Genomic DNA, 17,219 nt, shown 5'->3' on the forward strand with positions numbered 1-17,219 from the left:
GCCTTCAAAGCAAGTCATTCTCACAGCAGTAAAACCCCTTTCAAGTTCCACAGTATTCCCAGCATTCCCATCCCATTCTCCTCCTCACTCGTGGGTCTTGGTTTTCTGCCAGACTTCCACCTTGCTTCTGCTTTTGCAAACTGGTAGTCACACAGAGGAACAATGTAAAATCTATTCCTAAATCAGCAAAGTGATCCAGTATTCTAAATAATCCCAACAAAATAGAAGTATTTTGCATTTAGATACAGTTGGTTTAAGAAGTATGCAAATACCAACCCAATCTGTTCAAACTGGCTCAGACTTTATCTAACATGCAGCAAAAGCAGACAATTATTGAATTGTTTTGCTCTGGAATGGCTTTGCCTATCAGTCTTGCAGCTTTCCAAGTATCAGGCAAACAGCATTATGACTCACTTTTGGAATTCAAGAAACAAATGTCTGTCATGTGTCGTGTGACTTTTATGATTCATGAAAATAAGCACAGAATCCAACTGTCACATGGTACAGGCAAAGAGAGCAAATAGCAAAAAGGTATGATAAATTTTTTCAAAAAAAGTGTTTCTCCTCCCTCCTCAAACCAAGGAAATAAAATTATTGCATTACTGAAGGTGCTGTTGGCCATAGAGAAGAGCTGAGCTTTTCCACTGGGCACAAAATGCTGGAGAACAGCATTTACACAGATGGTTTTGTTCTGAGACTGAAAAAAAATCAAATTTCTGAAGTTTACCAACACATTAAAGATGATGTACTGATTTGGGCCCTTTAGATAACTGCATGCAATAATAATAATAATGGCAAATATTGGTTATGTAAAAATATGATGTAAAATATCTAATGTGACAAAATTAATAAATCTGCCTATAAATGTAGTATTAAAATTTAATATAGAGGAGTTAAAACATTTTATCATGTTCAAAGTGAAACGAGAAAGCCAAATTTATTTTATAATTTATTTTACCATTTCCTCAATGAATAGAAATAAAAATATACCTCCTACTTCATTCAAAAACAAAATAAAATTCAGCTTTGATGAAGTTTCTCATTCCACAAGAAAACCTCAATATTTTAACAAGACCCTGGAAATGTGTGGTTTATTAAAAACCTGGTGTTCAAGTCTCCGTTGGCTCTGAAAAGTTTGGAATTCATGCAGATAGCAATTATTAGAGCTGATTCAGCCATAAATCAGGGCCAAATTTGACTTAGAATTCTGTAACTTGGATTTTTAAAGGAGTTACTTTCATGAATGCAATGTTAGAAGTATTTTCTATATGAATTTCCATTCCATATTGTATGGGATCTGCTTTTCTGTCTAAAAGGAGATTCATGACACAAATGGTTTTACCTTTTACAGCATTTCATATATGTTTAGACACTGTCAAGGGAAAGAGAAATTAGCAATATGCCTTATTCTTTGCCTCTTTTTTGTAAATGAAAATTATAATGAATCATGCTCAGAGATATTTTTGCACACGTTAAAAATACATCTCTGTATGCAAAATGGGAGTACATTAACATATTACTATCTTAATTATTAGTACCATACCTCAGGTTAAATTAATACATAATTTTAATTAAGAGAAAAAAAACAATGCACTTGCCAGTTGTACTGTTCCTCATATCAAACACTATAATTCAGCATACAGCAACTGATCACACTTGCAAATGCATTTCAAAATATTTTATTTGTTCTAGCTAGCTAATGTTTGCAGTCAAACTTCTGTTGATAAAAATACAGCAATTTATTAAATGAATTTAGGACTGCTCCTCCGAGTTTCAGGTAAAACTAAAATTCAATTTCAGATCTTGGGTTTCTCAAAGGTATAATTACTCTAGGCAGGAATGGGCAATGACAATTTATACTCTGCAAAAAACAAGATGCCAGCAGCACCTTGAGCTTCAGAATCATATTGCTGGTAAAAGCTGTTTGACCTCAGAATTTAACAGCTTGGTGCATTCCACCAGCCTGCTGATTTTTCATTTTATGACCATGTCAAAACTTTTGTTCTGTTGGGGAAAAAAGGTGTTCGTTCTATGGAGGAGGAAATAGCAGTGCCATTTTTAATACCAAAAGTCTTCAGCACAAAGCTCTGCCATCTAGAGATAATTAGAGCTTTTTAGAGCTTAAATCAAATGATGATCCTACTTATACATAAAATAGCCAATAAATTACCCTTTGCATTTCTCTAATGAGCACTTTTAGTGCCAGCAGTTTCTTTTACAGCCAAACTCACTTCCCAGCAGTATGATATACTGCTATTAGATTTGAACTTTTAGTCACTACAATAGTAATTGCAAGAGCAATTCATGGAATACAAAACTCTGCTTTTGTCAAACATTCATCCATCTGCTCCAAACACAGCAGCAGGAGAGCTCCAACAGTTTAAATGCCGTGTTAAATGAGTTTATTTGTATACTCAAAGCACAGGATAAATGTTGCTCTGATGCAAAAAGCAACAGGAAGCCCAAGGCAATCAGTGCAGCAATTTCCCCTGCAGTCCAGCATGCAGCTTATGGTGCAGCCCTTGAAGCAACATACTCCTAAATAAATGTGTTGACCTTTCAGTCACTGTAGGAAAAGAGTCACAACTGTGTGTTGCTGTTAACGTGTGTGTGCACATGTGTGTCTACACACAGGCTTATGTGGCCTCTGCCAGAAGTGATGAGAAACAGATGTGCTGGTGAATTAGTTCATTGTGAATCTCATACAACTTTCTGTTCTGCTCAGATTCATGTGGAGGACTGTAAACCCCCGAGGAAAACCCACAGGTCCTCTTCTTGTTGCTACATTCTGGCCTGATTTGCCAGAGAAAATTGATGCTGTCTACGAGGCCCCTCAGGATGAGAAGGCTGTATTTTTTTCAGGTACTGGTTTTAAGTTTCAAAACGTAAGTAGCCATTTGCATAATGTTGCATTGGAGCTCAGTTTCCTCGGAGCTGTAACTGGGCCCGGGAACAGCCTGTCTAAGAGCCATTAGAGCCATCAGGTATGGGTGACAGATCTCCATATTCTCATGCTGAGGATTCAGGACAAAAGGTTGAATCTGAAAGACTCTGAACAACATTCAGCCCCCAGTACAACAGAAGGGGAGCTATAAGCACCTAGAAGAGACATTCAACAGTAAGCAAGACTAAACAAGAGTCATTATTTAAAAGGAAAAGCAACAACAACAGTGGGAGCTCGGTTTCTGTCAGTCACTGCTCTGTTCTACCTTTCCTTCCATTTTAAGCTATTGTCTCTGCATATGTTGCCTGAGAAGATTACAAATTTTTTTTTTTTTCTCCTCATGCATTTCCTTGTCTCCTCCTCTTTTGCCAAAAACTGACTTTCACTCTGGCTTCCAAGCATCTTCCTTGGTGGCTCATCAGGCAGAGGATACAGGTGGCCGTGTGAGTTGCCTCCATGGGAGAGAAGGAGAACAGGAAGCATAGCTCTGTGGCATGTCACACATGGTTCAGCTGGAGTGGCCAAATGAGCAGAGCTGTGAGCCTGTTTTCAACACGAAAAACTGAGCCAGCAAAAAATGGGCTCCAGCATCCACTAAAAACATGACTAAACATCTCCAATCATGTAAAAACCATATGGCCGAAGCTGCTGTACATTTTCAGTACAGGAGGGAAAAAAGTAATGATAATCTATTCCACATGTCTCAGAGGCCATTTGCTTTAGCTTACAGGGAGGAGAAAAAAAAATATCTTAAAAATGTTTTATTTCAGGCAAGCCAAAACACTTTAAATATTGCGTATACTGTGTTTAACCTTATTCCATCTCTTTCTTTATAAGTTCCAGGCAAACATAACTAAACTGCTTTTTTTTAAAATAAATAAGAACTAGCAAAAAACAAAGATTGGTTTGAAAATAATACAACTATCTTAAAATACTTATTAGTGAGACCTACCCTTTGCTCCTGAATGGTGAAATAATAACTACTGAGGATCTCAAATGCTACTCTTTACACTTTTCTCATATTAATACTTCACTTATTTATTTCCCACTAGCACAGAGTCAAAGAAATGTCCTTTCATGAATTATTCTTTCTGTGGTTTTCAGTGAATCCAGTGAGGGTATTTACTAAGTAAACTGTAATTCCATGTAAAGAACACAGAACACTACTACATCTTCCACTAGTACATATTTGGAGAGACATTAGAAATTGTTGCATGACAAAGGACAACAGCAACTCTGAGCAAAAACTTCCTGACAATCACTCAATCAAACTGCTCAAACAAAACAAAGAGAGGGTAAACATGAGCTGCTGCATCTGAAACTCAGATGCCCCTGCCTGGTTTCAGACCATCTTCATCATACAAAAAGTTACCAGTATAAACTATTTATTTTAGCATAACTCCAATGTACCAAGAAAGTGTCTGCTTTGAAGATGAGTCAGCTAAGAAGGGAGGAAGCAAGAGCACACTGAGGTGATGTCTTTTCTGAGAGGCAAGTAACACTTCAGTAGCAGAACCAGTTGTAATCATAGTACACCTGCATTGTGACCTAGTGCTTCACAGATTAGAAAGACTAATTAGAAAGACTAATAATACAGCAAGTGCAATTAAAAGTCACATAGCAAAGTAAAAAAAGAAGAAATACACCTCTGTTACTGACTAATAAACAGTGTTTGTTTGCTTTGTTTTCTCCCCTGCTTAGGAAACGAGTACTGGGTTTATTCAGCCAGCAACTTGGACAGGGGTTATCCAAAGAAACTCACCAGCCTGGGACTGCCCCCTGATGTGCAACGAGTCGATGCAGCTTTTAACTGGGGCAGAAACAAGAGGACATACATCTTTGCTGGAGACAGATACTGGAAGTAAGATGCAGTGAGTGGTGGTAGGATGCTGTTGGCAGAGTTTTGTCTCTAGGGCTGAATGCATGCTGAGGGCCAGGAGGCAGGGACCAAATACAGGGGTTCATCTTCTGAGAATACAAAATGAGGGCTGCCAGAACAGAGCTGACAGCAGGAAAGGGTTTCAATACAGCAGCAGCGAACTGTTTGAGAAAACAGCTCGCAATGGAAAAGGGTATCTGGGAGTGTCTGTCAGGCTGCTCACCACTACCAACCCATCCCTCTGCCCCCAGGTACCAGCAACTGCCCCATGCTGGTCTCAGGCTCTTAAGGGGGGCAAGCTGTCCTTCCTGTCAGCTCACAAATGCTGGGAGAAGACTCTAAAAGGAATTTCCTAAAAATGCACTGATCTCCAATCACTTGGATCCAAAGACTGACCAGATTGCATTTGAAATTCTTTCAGTAAGCCAGCAGGCTTGGAGACACTGTATTGAAAAGAAACAGCAGTGTGACTAGCAAAGCATGCTGGGGCTGATTGTAAATCCTTTCAGCAGCTGATCCACCAGTCACTCACACCTTTGCTCTACTAATATATTTGGCACAGGGGGAATCTGAACAAACCACAAGTGTATCTGTTAGTACTCTGAGAAAAATCTTAGCTTAAATTCATCTTGACAGTCTCTAAATCTTTTTTGTGTTTCCTGTGAAACTCAGGTGACCTGCTACCACACTCTTATCTTTTCTTAGATTAAGAATGTCCTTAAAATGTCTCAGGGTTATTACCGTGGTAGAAAAATATCCTATGTTACACCTGGAGAGTCTACTAATTGTATAATTGTATTTAATAGAATCTCATTAGCATAATTGGCAGAGAGATCTGGCACAAAAGATCACCTTAAAAAGCAGAGGCACTTTGGTGCTCTGAGGAGCTTTGAGAGTTACCTCCATGCTGACTATCAAAATGGCATGAGAACAAAACAGAGGCACTAAACCTGCGGTCACTGTGAGAAGCCTGTTCCAGGAACAGGACTTCACTTCAGGAATGCAGACATTACACAACAAGCTGAAAGTGGACCCATTCATTAACTGACAACTGAGAAGCAAGTTAAACATCAGAAACAACCACCAGAAACCTAAGAGATTCTCCAAGCTATAAGAGTTCCTTCTGAGAGATGCTCTATCTAAAATATCAGAGGAGGTCTCAGTATAATTGAGTCCATTTTATGTGAACAATAATTTCATGTTATGATCAAACTGAATGACTGTCTTCATTATATCCTAATGGCTGTGGATTCCTGTAAGTAAATAAAATACCCTTTCACAATTGCCACTTGATCATAACTTTCAATTACTTTGAGGACAGTAATCTTCTCCATTATCTAAAGAAAAAAAACAACTTAAAAGCTAAAGAATGATATTAATTTTTTATTGTTGTATCGTAGAGATCATTTAAGCATTTACAAGTAGTACTAATACAGCCATTTGCAACACTTCAGGCTCCTGCTAAAACCTATAGACTATGAATTAGCAAAGCTGCTGGTCTCCTCTGTGCAAGCTATTGTTTTGATTAACTGTACTGCAAGGCCTCCAAGTAATTCATCACTCTAATCACAGGCAGTATTTCTATCTTGGTACCTTATCCGTTGCAGTCGCTGCAGAATGCGTAATTTATTGTTAAGGAATCAAAATAAGCTTAAGTGATTTCTATCTTTGTAAAGAAGAAAGCAAGCAGTTGACAAATATTTCAGGGAAAAAATGCATCTCTGTTTAACAGACACTATAACCCTTAAGTATGTGGCTGTTACATTTTATACAAGGACTCTGTCACATAGAATCAAAATAGTTACATACCACAGCCCTTCCTGTGCCATTATCACACTTACTTTAAATGGATTTTTTGGAAGCCTTCTCCCTCTCTCATTCCAGCCACAAGCTATTTTAGTGTTATTATAACAAGACTGCTAAGCATAGCAAAGTTTTGTGAGGTGGGGGGGTGGGAAGAGGAGCTGGCTCAGATTCCACAGATGAAGTTTTAAAACTACCCAGCAAGGTACTAGATTTTCTTTAAACATCCAAGGAATAAAATAGCGAGGAATGTAAACTAATAACTTAAATTGATCTTGGCCATCTACTGCTCACTTGTACTGGTGTAACTTTGGATATAATCCAAGTAGTTCCATACAGCAATGAGGGAAAGGTAACTTGAGATACCCACAGCCATGGATAAATAGAAATAGGGAACATAAGTGCTTCCCTCCCTGCAGTACTAGTCAAAGATGATCTGTCTGAAGTCCACTGCTCCTGAAGAGGTGTTGCTGGGGTGACTGAGGCCTCACATGCACTGGAAGCTTGGTCCAAACTACATCCCACACCACAGCTCCTCAGGACAACTCCACTCTTGCTTCGCACTGACCCACCTAAGAATAAGAAACATGCGGAAACCAGGCAACAGCCCTGCTCCTTCCACCCTCCCTGTCAATGAGCTTGCATGCCTGGGACATTTATTCCCTACATATGAATGGGAAAATCCTGGATTACTTTTTAGGGGGAGTGTAAAACTGGCTTTGCCCAAAGCTATCTGTGCATTCTGCAGTGGAAAGCACAGGGACTACAGGAAACAACTGATCATCTGTGGATGTGGGTACAGACAGACCCCCTCACATGGCAAGTTACATCTCACTGCCCTGGACTGACGAGGATTTACATCAGTTGAGGGTTTTTTCCTTTAAAACATGCATTGAAAAAGCCATCGTGGATTTGAGGGTGTGTGTCCCCCTCAAGAAAAGCATATATTTTTAACTTGGTGTCTATGTTTTGATCATCACCGAGAGAGAGACTACGTGAAAATAACAGGGGATTTCAATGGAATGTTAAGGAAAGTAATTAGTAATTTAATAGCAATCTATCAATTGCATGGACTACAAGCATATTGCAAACAAAATTTTAAAAACAGTCATTTCACATTAAAATCTGCTATCTTTAGATGTTGACTGCTGTCTGAAAAATGTTACCTTTCCTAGCATTATGTTTGGAATTTTCAAATTACATTTCCAAAAAAAAATTTCCTTAAAAAGTTTCTTTTCAATTCAGCAAGAATTGCAGTTTCAAAGGAAAGATGTAACATTTCACAGGGTTTTAAAAAGGAGCCAGGAATAATTACAAAGAAAGAGAAACAATGTTACAATCTAAGATGTTATATTTCTGTTTGGTTGTTTTATAGAGCCATGTTTGCTGAGGACTCCCTGAAAAATTATGTTGCATTTTAACATTAAACACAGATTTGTAATGCAGAGACATAATTTCCCTCAGGTACAATGAAGAAAAGAAGAAAATGGAGCTTGCATCCCCTAAGTTCATTGCTGACTCATGGAATGGTGTTCCAGATAACCTCAATGCTGTCCTGGGTCTTGCTGACAGTGGTAAGCTGTGATTTGGATTTCAGTCACTAACGAGCTCTCTTATTTGTCCGCTGTGAAACTTATTGAAGCCCTTAATTTCTTGTGGTCCATGAGTAGGAGCCAAATTGAGCCTGATGCACAGGATGTCCTAACACCAGAAAGCACAACCAAGCCATTCTCTATGGCTTGGAAATTTCCCAATTCCTTGATAGCTCCATACCAGCACACAGTCACAGCACCATCTCAGCACCATCCTGCTCTAGCACAGTCAGAACTCAGTATGATAATCTCCCTGGTCACAGGCATGACTGGGTTTTGTTTTGTAATGTTTTTAACTTCCTATCAACTGCAGCTGAGAGCCTGGCCCTGGTTTTAAGGGGCCTTGTATTTTGCACGGATATGCATGAATGTCTGAAAGCACCACTGGTATCACGAGTCTCTGCTCAATCACATTTTCAACATTTATTTTGCCAACAAACATTTTCTCCAAGAAAATTCTGGCTCACAAAGTAGTAACTTGACTAAGGTTCCACTTAACAAGACCTCTCTTCTACAGGAGGGGAATTTTAATGTAGATTAAAAATATATCTTTTTTTAATCATACAAACACAACTACATGAAAATATTTTGATAAATAAGTCTTCCAGTTCATTGAGATTCATGAAATCATACAGACAAAAAAGCTTTGATCAAGATCCATCTGATCATGCCTTTTTATTTATCTTCACAGGATACACCTACTTTTTCAAAGATCAGTACTATCTACAAATGGAAGACAAGAGTTTGAAGATTGTTAAAATTGGCAAGATAAGTTCTGACTGGTTGGGTTGCTGAGCCCTATGAGATATTAATAACCAAATATTTACTTTTTTGTTATATGCCTTATCTGTAATTAGAAATAGATCTGAATGCTAATTACTGGACCAGTCTGGTACTGGCACCAAAACATGAAGTACCAGTACTGTACACATCAGATAATTTAAGAGTGTTTGCCTCCTCAGTATACAAAAGATGTTTACGTATATATTCTGGTACAATTTTTGTCATGCTAGTCACAGTAGTGCTACTAACAGAACAGCCACCGTTCTGTATTCCCTTGGTGCTTAAACAAAGCGTTGAAACCTCTGGAGACTGGATCACACCCCTCTGTTATACACATACCAGATAGGCCCAAATGAGATGTACCAGCAGTGCACTTTGATTTTTATTTTTTTTTAAGTACAACTCTGTTATAAATAGATGGTTTGTCTTGATGTTTTTCACCCTCTTGCGAGTTTGATCATTACTTCCATTTATTTACATAATAATACAGAAAGACTGTCAAAGGCACAGGTTGCCTCAGGATCTGCTTTGTGTTGATGCATGATGGAATCATGGCAAGAAACTGTGTTAAAGTATTGTTTTAAAGTACTTTTTATTTTAATACCTTAGTTAAATTTAGCAATTTGCTTCATGCACTTTGTTACTACTATATAACTTGTTTATATGGATGGAAACGACTCAGATTTTTGAAGACAATGTGTTATACATAGAAGTCAAGTATTATTGTTTAACTTGTTTTATTTTTCTGTTCTTCATAATGTTGGGGGTTTGGTCAATTAGATTTTTTTGCTTATGCATTGGGCAACAGAAAATGTTCTTTTCACAATCTGATGGAATGTTTCTCATTTAAAAAATAAACCAAGAAAGAATGTCCCACACATGAAGTGCCAACAATACAAATAAAATCAAATTACACTGTCAACACTTCTCATGGCCAGGCTTCCTTGTATCATTTGAAATTAGAAATGTAGCAGCATGTTAAAGCAAAATACCTGTCAAAGGAAAGAACGTTACCTCAGTATAAAACTGCTTCCTGGGTTTATCTAGAAACCTAGGCTGTTTTCTCTGTTAGTCCTAAGATGCAACTGCAGCAATTTTCATTAAAGAGCTGATATGGCCCCCTGTCTCCTCAGAGCCACTGCCCTCTCTGAACAGCTCAGATGCCTGTCTGTTATCCATGCTCTTCCTCCTTATCAGCAGGTTGCCTCAGCACAACCCAGGCAGGAAGAGACAACACAGACATGATAGTACATGTATCCTATAGGGATGTAAGCTTGAGAAAGAGAGATGTAAACCCTTAATCCTGCCCATGAGAGCAGACACCATCTGGCCAAGGATCTTATCCAGCTCCGTGCACATGAAACACTTCATGAGCCTCCATGAGCTGCATCATGCAGGTAGTCAGCCCAGGTCCTTCTCGACAGATCTCTCACACTGAGTCCATGATTCACAGAACTGCCTAGTAACCAACATCTAAGCCAATGATCCATTTGTTTATTCTCACGTCCTCTACAACTTCATGTTTACACTCAGTGCTTTCCTGTTCTAAGTAGAGGGTTTTTTTACTATGATACTCTGAAAAGATACAATTTCTAATGTGGCTGCACTCGCCAAATAATCTTTCCATTACATTCTATTCAGATGTAACTCTCCCTTTGGGAAGCTGTTGGTTACTACAGACAATCCTCACCTGGATGAACCAGGACTATTTTTACTTGTGCCAAAAGAAAAAATGGCTTGTCCCCTTCTCAGAATCCTCATTCTCTTCAGAAATCATTAATCACCTTCCCAATTAGTCCTACACCAGAGCCAACAAAATACGGCACAAAACAAAGCAGCTGTAATTGCAAAATGTTAGTGTTGCAGTTTTTACAAACACCTGGTAGCCTTCTCAGGATTGTAGGATCTATTGAGACATTTCAGGGACATATGGTCTGTCCTGACCATAAACATCTTCCTGCACCGATGTTGAAAATATTGTCTAGCTTTAATGACTGCCAGGCATTCTTTTTGAGTGTTGTAATAATCTAAGCTCTGTCTTAAGACCCCTCAGTAACCATCCCTTAAAGATTTTTATGTTCTTGTGACAATATTGCCCCAAAGTGCATGCTCTAGCATCTGTATTTAATATGCAAGGGTTTTGAAACATCGAAATACTAGAGGAACATTCACACTGGGCCTTTCAGCTCTGAACTTGCTAAATCACATTTCTACTGATGACTGAAACAGTTTCCTTTTCCTCTACAACTTACGCATGTTTTGCAACATTGGCAAATCTACCATCCTACGTTCTGTAATAACAACACCATAATCCTACAAAACTCTGCACATCTGGTGGGTTGAAGGAATTCTGTTCAGTCTCTCCTTTTGTTCTTGCTTATGTAAACCCATTCTCCAATGACTAAATCATTGGCACAAAACCAGAAATAAATTTTCTATCGTTAAACCAAAGTACAGTTCAGTTTCAGACTGGCAACTTTTAAAGATTAACACAGGTCATTTTTAAATACATCTGTTTTTGTTCATCAACTGTAACATTTGCCAGGTTATCACCTACATACGTCAGACAAGCTCGTAGGAGTATACTGACCCTTCTCATTAACCTTTCACATCTGACCTGTGAAACACTAAGTCACAAAATGCGTCCTGAAAAACACTTTGGGTCTCATTTCACTTACTGATAGCCACTTGTAAAACCTCCCTCCCTTTCCTGTTTGTAATAAGTTAACCATGAAAGTCCTTTCCCGAGCAGCACTGCAGCTCTGCCTGTACCTGTCCATGTCCCATGACTTGCTTCCCTGTTTAACTTTGGGTCTGTCCCAATACTGTGGACTTTTTTGATCTCTTTAGACTTATGGCTAAACCAGATTATCCTCTCCAGGCCTCTCTTTTCACCTCTCTTGGGCACTTTGAGACTGTGCCCTTGTCACTAAGGCCACAGCCCTTGCCTTCCCTGCCCTCATCATGCTTGTCCCAAGACATTTTTACAATGAGGCAAGGTTTTTACCTACCTTCTTTACACAAGAAGAAACAAAGGCCAGAAACATAACTATTTATCTCAAGGCCATATAAAACCCAGCACAAAACTTTATCAAACTTTTATGTAACTTGTTCTACTTCTAGAGTTTTGTTAAACTGAAGTCAGGTTCACTTAGGACTTTTCGGTGTCAGAGTAGAGTCGCTCACATGTCTGAGTCTGCACAGGGGCTTGTTGCAACAAGGAGAGGGCTCAGACACACTTTCTCCTTGAACTGAAAGAAATTTTCTACCAGTTATGAGCAGGACAGGCTGCAGGCACCCAGCAGGGCAGCTCCAGTCAATAGAGCAAAGGGCGGTGGTTTAGTAACCCCTCTGTCACAATACATAGAAAGCAGCCAAGGCTATAATGAAATGCCATAGCTTAAACACTTAATAGACAGAGCAGCCTGAACTGTGAATCATGCTTAACAGTTTGTGTCTCACTAACACTGTATTTGTTAAAAATACATTTTCTTCCTGCTACTCTGTCATGATTTTACTAAGGAGCAGTTACCCATAAATTTAAGCAATTGACTGTAACTGTGCTGTTTCTTAAATCAGGAGGAAGTAGGTCCTTTGGGCCCATTTTGGAGAAATTATTTCTATTTATGAAGTCAGACATGCATGTTTTTAGCAGCAAAGACTAGGTGAACGAACATTCTTCTGCTTTTGAAAGAGCTGAAGCCAGTAAATGAGCAGGCACTCGGCTCTGTGGGATCACTGCAAACACAGACATTCGTATGTGCAAGGGGAGACTGACTTTTTACGGACGGGTTATGTCAAACACTCAAAAGTATTAAGGTATTTCCAGGTTGGGAACTCTAGTAAGAACAAAACCAAAACCAGAACAACCCCCTCAAACAACAAAACCAACAACTCTGAGACTCTGTCAGAGAAATAAGCACAGTCAGGGCATAACTGAAGGCATCTCAAAATCTGCCAGTGAGGTTTCTGCACACCCAGCCTGTCAGAGGCACATCCTGCTGCTTGAAATACAACTCCTTCTGGCATTGCCTTTTAACACAGAATCACATCTTAGGGTAAATTGTCCAGTTCTGAGTTTTATACTTGCACACAGCCATGATTCCACACACAACTAGCCAGGAAGGTGGGAACATGGCTTCCCCCATCCCAACTGCAACAGCAAGTGTTTACCTGCAGAAAATATGGGCTCAGCTTTTCCAGGGATATGATATTCAGTGTGAACAAGAAAATTGAAAAACATTCATTCATTCTCATAGTTTAAAAGTATTTTTTAATAATATCTCTGATTAGTTTTTTTTCTTAATCAAGACAAATATTAAGAAACCCTGTTATTATCTCAGAACTTAATCTAAGGGAGAAAGACTTGGCCAGAGCCATAGCCTAGAGGGTAACAGAACCTGAAAAAATTCACACTTTATTAGTGGTAAAAACAATAAATCTGCATATCACGCTACCAAAAGAAGTGAAGGGCATTCGTTTTGCTTGTTTGTTTGTGATGAGGTTTTTCTGTCTCCACATCCAAAACTCCCTGCCTTTTTGTAAAATATCCTTCATTAGACATTTTATTTCTGGTGTTAATACAGCATATTTGGAAAAGAAACTTCCTGGCCTGGACCAAGTAGGGAGTGGATTAAGTGGACCAATGGTCTCTTCTAGTCTTGGCCTGCCTTCAGCTATGAAATTAAATTCTATAATTTTAAGTATACATAATAGCTTTTTAAATTATGTATTAATGTATGCCTGCAAGTGTACATGCAAATAAGTACACAAAGAAACAGCTCATGGCTATATTAGAATATCTAATATTAAGGATTTAATATAGATATTAAAAAGAATATTTGAGTTTCAAGGGACCTACAACAATCACCTAGTCCACCTGTCTGAATGCTAATTGACCTCAACACATCACACCAGTTTTTCCCTTCTCCATAAAATATGCCACAGTCTGAGCAAAGGACAACATAGTGAGATAAAAGTACAAGTATTCAATCTGTAGGGGTGTTCTTCCTTGGCAGCACTACTGGAGATAACAGTCAAGAATTTGGTTTATTGCTCAAACAATTTCTCCACAGTTGCAATAGTTGAATAAGAGGCCATTCAACAGGTCACAGCAGCTGCTGCCACCACTACCACGTTGGTCAGCCTGACCAAGGCTGGGAGAGCTGTATCCACAGTGCCTGCCTATACCATCACTGGATCATTTTGCAAATCCCCAAACTCCCAGTACATTTCTAAAGTTCAACTTCAGCCGGATTCACCATGCAGATGCTCAGACTCTACCAGACAAGGAACAAGCTAGTCTGAAAAAGGGACACAAAAATAAAAGGTCTCATGTCACTACAGGTCTGCATTCCCCTTGCTACCCCTGGTGCAGATGCTCTGCACAATGAGCCAGAGGGTGACAAAACAGAATCTGTTGAGCTTTCAGCTGTCTGTTGCTGCCCAGTGCTTTCCTCTGGGGCTTCACAGAATAACTTGCTCTGCTGTTAAGAATTTGCTAGCATTGCCAAAATAAACTAAAATTGTAAGAGGATAATTGTTCTAATTTAGATTACCCTGGAGCTTGGCAGTCCATCCCTGGAATTATTTGGAGGTGGTCTCCCCTTTCTAAAAGACAGGAATTCACAATATTAAGTTATAAGTCCTCCAAGTGGGCCTTTACCACTGCTTCAACCTTGGACTGTTTAAAAGCTTTGCTCTGCCTTCCCTATGCCTGTTACAGCATAATACAGCTGCCAAAAGGGTTGAAACTAGAAAGCAGCTTCACGTTCTGCATTCGGGTGCCAGGCAATGACGCAGACCCAGCACCTCCACTGCACAAAGTTTCTAATCACCACCAGCCAAGGAATTAGGAAATCCAACCATAGGTCTCCCATCTAGCATCACATCATTCCATTAGTTAAGCCCTGGAGACATTATTTCTTCTCTGCTTGCGCTTACAACAGGCAATTCTGGCCATGGCCTCTCCCCACTGCTCTCCCTTTCAACTCCCTCTGACTCAGGGGAACCCCCTGGCAGCAGAGTTCACAGCAGCAGACTGGTGAATAAGGCAAACCAAGTCAAAGCAATTTAACAAGAGGCAAGTCTTGCATGCAAAAGGAAGACAAGTGCTCTGCTTTCTCTCTGGTCAATGCTGAACCCAGCCCTCTAAGGAGGGGGAGCGATTTCTCACTAGTTGAATACTTGGCAAGGCTCATTAAATTCTTGCATTTTCATGGTTTTCCATTAAGAAAACGTTCCTTTCAAGGCCACTGACAATTCTGTCATTCAATGGCTCAAAAGTATGAAGTGGGAGGACCTACACTGGAAATCCTTTTTCTGTTGTTTCTGATCTTGTCAAAGAGGCTTCAAGAACCCTCATTTGTAGGGCTTTTTGAATAATGCCTTTCATCCATTCTTATATTTAGATGCCTTCCTATGTAGCACTGAACAGCACTGTCTTGGTCCTCAATTTCTTGTCTTTTATCACTGGTTACGTGTATACGATCTGTCTTGATTCTATGCCCAAATAGGTAAATTCCACTTCCTCTCACTTTCATGCAGTATTTTTCAATCTACAAACATCCTGAAGCTAAAAGGGAGTAAGTATCCAATCCAGAAGGTAGGGCACCTGCTTTCAGGTTTTGCTTTGGCTTTTTCTTCAGGCAAGTCCTTTGAGGAAGAGCAGAACATATCAAAGCACTTGCACCCTTTACAAATTTTGTCTTGGTTTCCCTCCACTTTTATCACCTCTTTACTCTTGTTCTTTCAGCTTTGTTTCTTACATAAAGAACTAGACACTTGGATCAAAACAAAGGAAATCAACAGAGAGGAGTTAGTCATCCTGTAAAGGATCAGGTCAAAACTACTCCAAGAAACAAGAACACTTCAAGTATTTTTTCTATATACACTCATCATTTTTGCGTGCAAATTCTGTACTATGGACAGAGCTACAGTGATGAGAGGGAACCACATAATGGGCAACCTGAAGGAAAAAAAAAAGTGTAATCAATTCTGTTGCTTGACCAAAAGCACCTGGAATACCAAGTGAGTGAGACCCCTGACTGATACTGAAACAGTTGTGTTTCCCAGTGGAGAGCTTTTCTCCTGTGATCTTCTTGGAAAGCTTAAGAATATAAGTTTCCCAGCATGCTTTACCCAAGTGTGACAAAAACCACTGGAGACACAGTGCTACAGAGACAGTACTCAATAAAACTATTTGCACCCACTAAGTGAGTTCAGAGAACTTATTTACACTGATGGACAGAACACGTGACTCCAGGATTTAAGCCTGGATTCAGTCAGGGGAAAATGCCATAACTAGATTCACAAATGTGAAGAGTACCTGAAAACGCAGGAAAGAGTACTGCTACAATTGAAAGCTGTGTGGACTCTAAAACCTCACAAGGCCTCTAGGTGTGAAAAATGAAAATTTTTTTTAATAATTCTAGTCCTTGACAAGTCCTGCTCCAGAAATTCTGGCCATGCAAAACTGAATGTGGTCTCTGAAAAATAAAAGTAACATCATAATAAATATTGCTAACATATACTCTCTGCTTCTACAGCACACTGGCAGCTTTAAGTATTTGTGAGAAAACTGTCTATTCAGAAGTTATTACACACAGATAGTCCTGAATTTATGGGTAATTCTTCTTTAATGAAGTTGAAGTGGCCTGGAATCAAGGGAACACATCCTTTCTCACATTTTTAGACTTTATAGGTAAACATCAAGCCCAATTCACCTTCCTCATCTCTCTTCAGAATATTTCATTCCTCCTCATTAGTATTTTAATAACTGCTGGCAAAGGCTATGCTCCATGGAACCTGAAGGGCTTAAAAACACACATTACAACATCCATTTAGTTGCTCATTTTTGAAATTAACTTCAGCCTTTTTTCATGTGTTGAACTGGCCCTGGTTTCTCTACTTAAAAAATTAAAGATAATGACTTTGTCTGCAAGTGTACCGTGAATCCTAACTATATTTTGCTATGTAAGTGCAAAGATCTCTCAAAACCATAAAAGAATCCAGACTCACAGTTACATATGCCTTCACCAGCATAAAACAGCCCCATAGGAGAACCCACCTTCCCACATTTCCTAATCAAAATTTTATGAGAAAATAGGCCCTCTTGAATTTCACACTCTTTGTGGAAATTCATTCAAGTTTTTCGAAAGTGAAAAATCACCCAAAATGGGCCAATGGGAAATGCACTGTTGTTTGCAGGTATATCTGG

At 39.2% G+C, this 17,219-nt stretch overlaps 1 protein-coding gene across 1 annotated transcript in view; it reads left to right on the forward strand.

Moving 5' to 3' along the window:
* MMP2 (matrix metallopeptidase 2) overlaps positions 1–9,923 on the forward strand; it is a 32,833-nt gene extending 22,910 nt beyond the window's left edge. The window contains exons 10-13 of the mRNA XM_032701442.1: positions 2,726–2,862; positions 4,646–4,805; positions 8,091–8,200; positions 8,910–9,923. Of these exons, the coding sequence (XP_032557333.1) occupies positions 2,726–2,862; positions 4,646–4,805; positions 8,091–8,200; positions 8,910–9,013 (511 nt within the window). The 3' untranslated portion in view covers positions 9,014–9,923. The remainder of the gene's footprint in view (positions 1–2,725; positions 2,863–4,645; positions 4,806–8,090; positions 8,201–8,909) is intronic.
* The last annotated feature ends 7,296 nt before the right edge of the window (positions 9,924–17,219 follow it).

Source organism: Chiroxiphia lanceolata, chromosome 13 (genome assembly GCF_009829145.1).
Source record: "Chiroxiphia lanceolata isolate bChiLan1 chromosome 13, bChiLan1.pri, whole genome shotgun sequence".
Taxonomy (NCBI): domain Eukaryota; kingdom Metazoa; phylum Chordata; class Aves; order Passeriformes; family Pipridae; genus Chiroxiphia; species Chiroxiphia lanceolata.